General features: G+C 35.9%; 1 protein-coding gene across 3 annotated transcripts in view; it reads left to right on the top strand.

The window, feature by feature from the left end:
* Window positions 1-10,520, top strand: part of LOC108734479 (protogenin) — a 153,128-nt gene that overhangs the window by 75,304 nt on the left and 67,304 nt on the right. The window contains exon 2 of one of the 3 annotated variants that reach the window (XM_018466060.2): window positions 4,329-4,382. The exons of the other annotated variants lie outside the window; for them this stretch is intronic. Within the exon in view, the coding sequence (XP_018321562.1) occupies window positions 4,329-4,382 (54 nt within the window). The remainder of the gene's footprint in view (window positions 1-4,328; window positions 4,383-10,520) is intronic. 3 annotated transcript variants of the gene reach the window in all.

Below are 10,520 nucleotides of genomic sequence, written 5' to 3'. Positions count from 1 at the left end.
TATACAGTGGAATCCGTTTATAATGACATCGAAGGGAATCGACAAACACGTCATAATAACCGGACGTCATACAAAGCGGTTTGTGAAAAAAAACATTTTTATGTATGTATTTAATTTAATAGAGAAACATAGTAACTAATGAAATCAAAATTGCACATTTATTACGTACACATTATACACATACAAGTGTATTTTTTAATGAATACAATCTGTAATTTCTGTCTGCTTTTGTTTTTTCATTGTATTGTAAAAATAGTCTCTAATACTATTGTGTATAGAAGACATCGCCATGGTCAAATTATCGTTTTCAATATTGCTATTAATAAATCGGGATAATAATTCTGCAGCTTTTAATGCCTCTTCTGCGGTAGGTAATGGTTCTTCCTCGACTTCCTCTTCGCCATCACTTTCAAGTTGTTCCTTAGCATTAATGTTCTGTACGATATTGTCATCGGTGGGTTCTTCGGATGTGAGGAGAGCGCTATCGATACTTTGCACTGTCGGTCATTATAACCGGACAATTTATTAAAAGTGGGTCATAATAAGCGACATGTCACTATAAGCGAAGTCATTATATCCGACTTTTTCATAAAGAATTTTATATGAAAACCAAACTTCGTAGTGTAATTACGTCATAATAGGCGGTTGGTCAATATGCATAAGCGGCTTCATAATAAACGGATTCTACTGTATTACTAAATTAATGTCAGCAATCATGCATTCCTGCGGCATCTATTATTATTTTCCTCAAGAATTGTTTACAGCAAAAATATAATTCAAATGTCTGTTATTTAAACTAAACACTTGTTTCGTACTCGTATATTATTCGCTTACTGTTTAATAACTATAAATAACTGTTTTTAAATATGGTAATAACTTCTACGCGGAACGGGAATGGCCCATTGCAAGAGTCCGTTTGTCTAATGACAGTGTCTCTCTATGAATGAACTTCAGAGAAATCATTTAAGAACAGTTATTTTTGTGCATTTAATTAATGATGTGCCTATTGTATCTATCGTTCGGAGAGGTGTGGGCGAGTCCTGTGTATGGTTTTGCACTAGAATTCCACGCGGACGAAGCAGCATGTCGAGATACGTATCGACTTGAATAAAGTGTGACACCAATTTATGATTGGTTTGTAGTCCAAATGAACAAATGATACTTACATACTGTTCGTTTCAAGAAGTTTCAACAAGTTAGCCGCAGCATAATTCCAAATTCAATCATATTTGTCTGCGGAGCTCATTTCTCCGCCGGAGAACTAGACAAAAGTGTACAGTACCATTTGCAAAATTATTTAAACTGCCTCGTTAAAATGTAAGAATATACTTTATTTAAAAGCGTATTTAGCCAAAAATAATAACAAGTGAATTAACTTAACGTTCTACACATTTATAAAACTTTTGCTTTGTTTTCTATTGTCAATTTATATACATTTTTGTTTTAAGAAATTGCTAAACATTTTCGTCTAGTACTGTACAGTTCTAGTCGATCTTCTAAGACCGCCCATCGTGAGCTCTGCTCGTTCGAGCTTGTTCCAATTGATTCTGTCTTGCTCACGCCTAGTGTGTATTCTTTCTATCTTCGCGCAGATTTCTTCAAGGTCACAATTCTAACAAATTGAAATAGATGAAATCCTATGACATTGTTAGTTACTTAATAGTGGATTAATATGCAGTATTAATTTGAAATCATTTTTTCCAATTTTTTATTTACCCACTACAAACTACCTCAAATTAATAAGGGAAAAATGTGGGTGTGACAACAGCGACAATTAATGCTGTCATGAAAGTAAGGCGTCAACCCGATAAACATTATTGTTACCAAATATTAATGTGAAAATCATTTTTTTTTTTTTAATTTTCAATCCCACTTCAAACTGCCTCAAGTTAATGAGGGAAAAATTTGTTGGTGTTGTCACACCCTTGCCGGGAAGCTACAACAAGTGACAACAGCAACAACGACAAACCGTACTTATTAGGTCACAAATCCGTCGAACAAATGTAACTATATTAATACTATAAATATGAAACACTTTTGATATTTAAGAGGGGTTAATATCAAGTATTAATGTGAAAATTAATTTTTAATTTTCAATCCCACTACAAACTACCCTGTTCCTGTAGTTATCTACTATTCCATCTGAAAATAGTTGTGGCATTCGCATACAGTTGGGATTTTAATAATTAAAATAACTTAAGGACATTTAAACATAAACAATGTTTTCTAACTGGCTTCCATTCCCACTTTTTCTAATTTTAGGATTTGCATGCATTTTGCCCATGTAATATAATGAAGCCAAATTGGCATTGTCGTTTTTTTGAGTAGGTATTCATTCGAGTTTTACTGTGTATGTCAAAGATCTTGAGTATAAATCTTTGATTGCAACATAGATACTGATTCAGTATTATCTGTATTCGCCTCATCTAACTGAATGTAGCGGTTCTTTCTTCTACTGCTTTTTGTCTATAAAGAAAATCATTTTGTTTGCCTTTTATCTTAATTTTCTGATTTCACTGATTTTTTGATTAACTGGCGTGTTGCAGGATTAGACCTCTAAGATATGACTTAATTTATTATTCCATCATTCTATGGAATTATTTGTCCGGTGTTTTTTGTTGTAACAGTTTCACATAGCAACTATGTCAACGCGATTATCGAGCCATTGATGGAAGAAAAAAACTTCCGCAGATTTTCATTGTTAAGTGCTTCTTCAAAGTTATGCGGATACCAATTTCTTGATTGCAATGTGGGAAATTACAAATTGCGAAACAGCTTAAATAAAGCAAGTGTCACTTCATGCTTTTCAGATGGAATAGCAGTTAACAACCGGTAGGAGAGCTGTCTGTACACAAGTAGGGTGGAAACCTCTCTTATACACATATGGAATGTATGAGATATATCGAAAGAACCGTCGAAAATCTGGTTTTTTGTTTTTGCCGTAGTTTGTTCAATTTAACGTTTTTTAGTTTTCTACTCGCTGTAAATGTAGCCCTTGGCAAGCCAAAAAGGTACCTTTTTTAGGAATTAAAAAATATTTAAAATTTTTCGAGATATGTCGATTTTTCCAAAAAGAAAGGTGCTCTCAAAAATCGGCTCCACTATCTCGAGGGAAGATCCCACGGAAACCATTGTGGGCTTCTTTCTTTCTTTAAGAATGGTATTTTCACGATAAAAAAAAAGATTAGCAAGGTTTCTATTAGTTAAAAACTACGACGAAAACAAAAAGTCGATTTTTGGCGGTTTCTTCGATATATATCGAAATGTAATGCATTGATCGATAGCAAAAAAATGTATCGATAGATCTTTTTAATACGTACAACTTTCTCATTTAACTTTTTCCTCTATGAGCATTAGTTTTTTCTTTATGTTTTCGACTTTGAGAATTTTTTAGAATATCCCAGACATCGCGGATTCATTAGAAAACACGCTATTTTTCTAGAATTTTTTAGTTCTAAGCGATCATATTTTTTGTTTCCTGTTAGCATTTTCGGGAAATTTAATATTATGCCGCTGCTTATTCCCTGTTGATTGGATTCGATGTTTATAGGTTGTTGTGACTGAATCGTCAATTCAAAATCGCCAACATTTTTAAGTGATCCAGTTGAAACTAAACAAATATTGAAAAAATCAAACTTCGGGCATAGATGGGCTAAAGCGTTACCTTCGTGAATGATAAGACTATAGTGCTTACGGGGGTAAATGTCTAGATGATGGCCCCCCTACTCCCACCCCCATATAACCGCCATAACTTTTTATGGGGGTGAGACCGCCACGAACTTTTTATGGCACAGTGGTGGGGGAGACCTCCTCTTTCGATCCCCCGAAGGGGGTGGGGGCCATCATCTAGACCCTTACCCTTACGGGTGACGTCAGCACTAGTCGACCAAGCGATTTTGCTGGTCTAGCCGGCAGCATACGAGTGTAGATTGGAAATAATATTTGAAGTGAAATAAATTTGAAGGAAAAAGAATGCTTAGAAAATAATATTTACAACAAATGTACATTTTCCGCCACACTTTCAGTTTGAAAATTTTGTTGGGCTTCAACAGAACAAAAATGTTTGTAAAGAGAAAAACCAAACTAAACGTACGCTGGCCGGCGGAATCGTTATCTGTTGTAAGAATTAGCGCAACTGCAAATGGATTAAAGATATTAAGTAGATATGGCAAATTTAGATCAAGTTATGGTTATTGTATGCTCTTTGCTGCCATCTGCCCAAACTGAGATATATTATTATAGTAACTGTGAAATGTACAATAATAAATAATGTTATCGAATAACAGGAATTGTTTATATGACTAGATGTCTGTTTTTTTTTCAGGTAGGTCATGTTTACAGTTGGTATTCCCCGAACGCTTTACGGATTGTTGCAGGTCATGGTAAGGTTAAAAATATTTATATTTTGACGTTATTGATATCGAAATAAAGAAACAGAGAAAACAACATAAACAGAACGATGTCAGTGTTTGTTATGACGTTATGAGGTTGAATTTATTACTAAAGCCGTTATATTATTATATAATTTTAAAATAAACAATCTGAATTATCATATCAAATTTAATGCAACATAAATAAATCTCTTTACAATTCACATACTTTAAGTTGAGTAACAGATGTTAATCCTCGTTATCATACTATTAGATTTAATGAAATCCTTTGAAAAAATAAACTTAGATTAATTAGACAGGGGATTTACGGCTCGATGTTTTGGTAAACGCAAGAGAGATTGATTTATGTATATATTAATATTGTTTCTCCATAAAACCTTTTAACTCTCAATTCACCCTTACAACGTTTTAATTTTATATAATATCGCCATCTTAGATTTGAAATACAAACGTAGCAACAACATTTCATGCTTAAGGGTTGATTTTTAAAAATTGCCAAAACACGTATTTGCTTAATTTTAACAATGAGCAACCTTCAAGTTGTTAAGTTGCATTGCAACTCCTCTTCACCACTCATCCCCCCCAACAGAGATTGAATTTTTTAACCAGTTTGAAGTAAATCGGACCAAAAACAAACATGCAATCTTTGCAATCCCCTTTCAGCTTCCTAAAAAGGTAAAATTGGTAAATGTTTAGACGATGGCCCTCACCCCCCGAAGGGGGTGGGGTGGGTGGAATCGAAAGAGGAGGTTTCCCCCACCACTGTACCATAAAAAAACGGGATAAATATTATCCTATGTCCGTCTCTTGATTCCAAGCTACCTCCCCACCAATTTTCAGCCTAATCGGTTCAGCCGTGTTTGAGTTATAAATAGTGTAACTAAAACGTCTTTCTTTTATATACATAGATAAACAATAAATTGTGAAAATTGTGGTACGTATGACTCCCTGACAGTGTTCTGCATTTGATTGTATGTATTGATGGTTGAAAGAATATTTGAGTTTGGTTGGTTAAGGAAATTGTGAAAAGATAATGCATGATGACCATAAAAGTGGAAAACCTGACTAGAATAAAAGTATTGGAGTTGCTAAGAATATTGTTGTAGACCACCCGTTGTAATGCATTATCAATCAATGAATCAGACATAGGAATGTTATAATCTTTTCTAAACACGTTAAAAAAATAAGAAACTGATTGTCATGTTCCACGAATGTTTTGGTAACCGATAACGTGTGTTTTTTTATTAATAAAATGGACTGGCTAACCGATATTATGCTCAAATGGTGATGGCAACATTCAACGTTAACAAATGAAATTATTAAAAAAAAAAATGTTGTAGCACTAAGTGAAGTGGTGTTTTCTGGTAAAAAAAAAACTTTACACAAATTATCAAAAAGTTTATTGTTAATTGTGGTAATTTGAGCCCTTGTTTTACACTTCAAAACATGACAACGGGTAAAAATCACCAATTATTTGACAGCACCAGTTTACCTACTGACCGCGAAAGCCTTTACGAATTTGTCAGGGTTTAGTCACACAGGGCAGTGGCGCACATAGATAATCGAGGGTTTAGGTGCAAATATGCAAGTAGTATCTCAACTACGATAGAATATGTACCCATATGTATCTGGATAATAATAAGCAGTAACAATAATGTTATAATCTAAAGTCTAAACATTTTGGATAAATTAAGAAACTGATTGTCAAGTTCCACGAATGTTTTGGTAACCGATAAAGTGTTATTTCATTAATAAATTGGACTGGGTAATCGATATTATGCTCATATCGTGATGTCAACATCCTGGAGCTTTTCTGGAACGTTCTTTAGACCGTCATGAGATTGAATCAAGTGTAAAATGATTTGCTGGAGCGTAATGTCGGTTATTGTAGATTTCAAATCGATTAGTTACGAAAATTAATCATCAACTTAAGGAGGGACCCATATAATAGAAAGTAGTTAAAAAAAAGTAGTTATTAAAAAAAAAGTTGTAGCAATAATAAGACGATGTGATGATATCAAGTTGGTACACTTACAAGTAATAACTATTGTTTTTAGGTCACTTAAACAGTATACATAAGTACACTTTGTGAGGTTTTTCAAGGAAATTGTAATATGTGTAAGTAAAGAAATGGCGATTTATTACAATTTCCTCGAAAAAACTACAAACTTGGGCGAAACGTTGGATGTTGTTTAATAAAGACTGAGGCCAAGGTCAGTGAAGATTTTCATTTGCTGTGTCAAATATCAGGAAGAATATGGACAATGTAGTTCATCCGAAATAAAATTTTCTATTCAGTTATTACGTATTTTTTTGCTGGGATAGAGCCTTCTTGAATGCATGGAGCATATGTGCACTACACCTCTTAGTCATACGGTAGCTTCACTTCTGACTATGTGATGTGGAAATGTCTAAACGCCCGTCGATGGAATCGAATTTGGTGACGGTATGGAGGTTAAAAAGTGAGCGATATTGACCATCGACAACGGTAATTTGCACAGGTTGTATTAGGTTAGCCCACAGGGGGGAGGGTCTAGCTTTCAACTAATAGAAGCATTTTTATAATCGTTTCAGTAGTTTTGGAGATTACCTCTATACATACAAGGAAACAACCGAATTAATTTAACCTCTTCGTAATGTTAGTGTAGATGTAGATTACATGTACTACTGGACGTTGTACATAACGATTAAGTATACATAATATGTATATTCGTATATGTATGTATGTGTGTATAACACCCGTACTATATTCGCGTATCGTTTTTTATGAAAGTTCCTAAATACGTACTTACTGTATACAAGGTATTAAATACTATGGTTCTATTTTGATTACGATTCGTAGTAATGCGGCAGGTGACCTCGGCGTTTAGTTTTACATTGCGAATCGGGGCCAACGCTACAATTCAAGGACTCGACAATTCAGCGGTTTTTATTATCGCGATGATTGTGATGATTTTGTGTAATAATAGAACATCGGAACATGTAATACAGCTATTTATTTTACAGTACTTATACCATTTCTTTAGTTTCGCATATACAGAGAGGTCGTTTTCTTGACTATACTTCATAAAAATATGGAATATTCACGTATATTTAAATGTTACCTTCCTAAAGAAGAACCGATAACCAATATACACGATCTACCGCGTCAGTACATCATCATCATCATCGTAAGGTCGTCAGTCCTAAGACTGGTTGGACACACACCTCCAATCCTTCCTGTCCTGAGCTAATCTTCGCATTTCCCTAAAACTAGAACAACCCACATCCTTAACTATTTGCGAATAGTAATCTAATCTACCTCTATTCCTCTTAACTTCCGTTTCTGCCTCTAGTATGTCTCTGACTAGACCTTTATGCCTGAGGTGTCCTACCAACCTATCTCTCCTATTTTTTATTGACTTCCATAGAGTTCTCTGTTCTCCTATTCTTTCTAATACCTCTTCATTTCTAACCTTATCTATCTACGGTATCCTCATCATTCGCCTGTAACACCACATTTAGAACGCTTCTAACCATTTCTTTTCCGCAGCGCCCACCGTCCATATTTCGCACCCGTACAGCGCCGCGCTCTAAACATGTACCTTTAACTTTTTTCGAATTTCTAAATTAACCGTTCGCGAACATAGAAGTAACTTCTTTTTATTGAAGGCAACTCGACCCTGCGCTATCCTCTGCTTTATATCTCTACTACTCCTTCCGTCCTGACTTATCTGACTTCCTAGATACCTTAAATTCGCAACTTCTTCTAATTTTTATATTCTTTCTCTTTATTCTCTTTATATTCGTCCTTTCGCGACAGTACAAGGAAAAAATAGTGTCAATGCATGTTAATTTCCCTAGATGAAGTTTCATACTGACAATGAGATTTAAAGATCCGTCATGTTGCTTCTCCCCCCTCTATGTTTTTTTTTTCGAACTAGTATGCTGCCATAGATATGTTGATTAATAAAAGTTATTAAAGAAATGACGGTCAAACGTTTAGAGTAATTATAAAGTTCGAAAAAAAAAATCATTTAGGGGGGGGTGGCTTTTAGGACCTGAAGTTTAAAGTTAGTGGTTATTTTAGTTGGCAGCTTTACCAACAAAAGCCAAGGGTTTTGTTATTAAGTTTGCCATTTTTTACATTTGTGCATGTTGTTGTCTTTTTTCGGCATGGTCAAAGAGCAAATGAGTTAATTTTATTAGATACTTCCTGTAACGTAGGTAGCAAACAACTGAGAGTATGTTTTTGAACAATTAAAAGTCATGCATGTAGGTACTTACCTATCGGTTGTTCTTCCTCGAACGTATGTGTAATAATAAATCCGACACGGTTCGCTATTTATTAAGTTATAATACACATATGCAAATAGGCGGTTGAACAACATTGCACTTTATTTATTATTTATTATGCACGGAATGCAGTAAGAAAATTTCTATTCTCTAGACAACGATATGTATTATACATAGATATTTGCACAAATGCATGCCCCTGTCTATGTGTGTTGTGCGTGTGTACGTATGTATATTTGTACGCTTGTATATTACCTTCTTGGGTTATTTAAGTACCGGTCTGCTGTACATATAGTGCGAACGAACGAACGAACCCGATAGGAATGCAACTTTCTAGGTACACTTGCATAATTATTGTAACCAAGCTTTTAAAAATAAACTTCGGTTGTTGTATTTGTAACTATATTATTATGTATAGTGGGTGATCATTTTTAGAAACCTATTATGGCCAACCCAAACGATCTTGCGGGCCACTTAGGAAATAAATCGTGACTTCGCGGGAAGCATATATGTACAATAATATATTTCCATATTAGATTTAGATCCATGATAGACATTTTTTTTTGAACTCATAGCTGCACATTCATCAATAAAACAGACAATGTTTGTCATATATTCACAATAACATTGTAGTGTAGTAATAGTTATTTTTTTTTCGACAGTTATTTTTTGAGTATATGTTCGGACAAAAATGTATTTTTGGATAAGGATGCTCACCGGTACCGTGCCGGTTACTAAGAAGTTATTCCTCGGTACCGTATTGGTGACTAAGAAGTTTATCCTTTCGGTACCGTACAGGCGACAAGGAAGCTATTCCCCGGCACCGTACCGGTGACTAAAAAGCTATTCATCGGTACCGTACCGGTTACTACGAAAATATTCCTCGGTACCGTATCGGTAACTGAGAAGTTATTCCTAGGTACCGTGCTGGTGGCCAAGAAAAAATTCATCGGTACCGTATCCGCGATAAAGAATCTATTCCCTGGCACCGTATTGGTGACTACGGTACCATGCCGGCGAAAAAGAAACTACTCCCCGACACCGTACCGGTGACTAAGAAGCTATTCCTTGGTACCGTACCGGTGTCTAAGAATTTATTCCTCGGTACCGTATCGGTGACTAAGAATTTATTCCTCAGTACCGTGCCGGTGGCTAAGAAGTAACTCATCAGTACCGTACCGGCGACAAAGAAGCTATTCCCCGGCATCGTATCGGTGACTAAGAAGCTATTCCTCGGTATCGTACCGGTAATGTAGAAACTATCCCACGGTACCGTACCGGTGACTAAGAAGTTATTCCTCGTTACCGTACCGGTGACCCAGAAGTTATTCCTCGGTACCGTACCGGTGACTAAGAAGTTATTCCTCGGTACCGCACCGGTGACTAAGAAGTTATTCCTCAGTACCGTGCCGGTGGCTAAGAAGTAACTCATCAGTACCGTACCGGCGACAAAGAAGCTATTCCCCGGCATTGTATCGGTGACTAAGAAGCTATTTCTCGGTATCGTACCGGTAATGTAGAAACTATCCCACGGTACCGTACCGGTGACTAAGAAGTTATTCCTCGTTACCGTACCGGTGACCCAGAAGTTATTCCTCGGTACCGTGCCGGTGGCTAAGAAGCTATTCCTCGTTACCGTACCGGTGACCCAGAAGTTTTTCCTCAGTACCGTGCCGGTGGCTAAGAAGCTATTCGTCGGTACTGTACAGGCGAAAAATAAGCTATTCCGCGGCACCGTATCGGTCACTAAGAAGTTTTTCCTCGGTATCGTATCGGCAATAAAGAAGCTATTCCACGGTACCGTACCGGTTACTACGAAGATATTCCTCGGTACCGTATCGGTAACTGAGAAGT

The sequence above is a fragment of the Agrilus planipennis genome, unplaced genomic scaffold, assembly GCF_000699045.2.
Source record: "Agrilus planipennis isolate EAB-ADULT unplaced genomic scaffold, Apla_2.0 scaffold129, whole genome shotgun sequence".
NCBI lineage: Eukaryota > Metazoa > Arthropoda > Insecta > Coleoptera > Buprestidae > Agrilus > Agrilus planipennis.
Note: the sequence above shows the minus strand (reverse complement) of the source record. Positions and strands in the feature narration are given on the sequence as shown.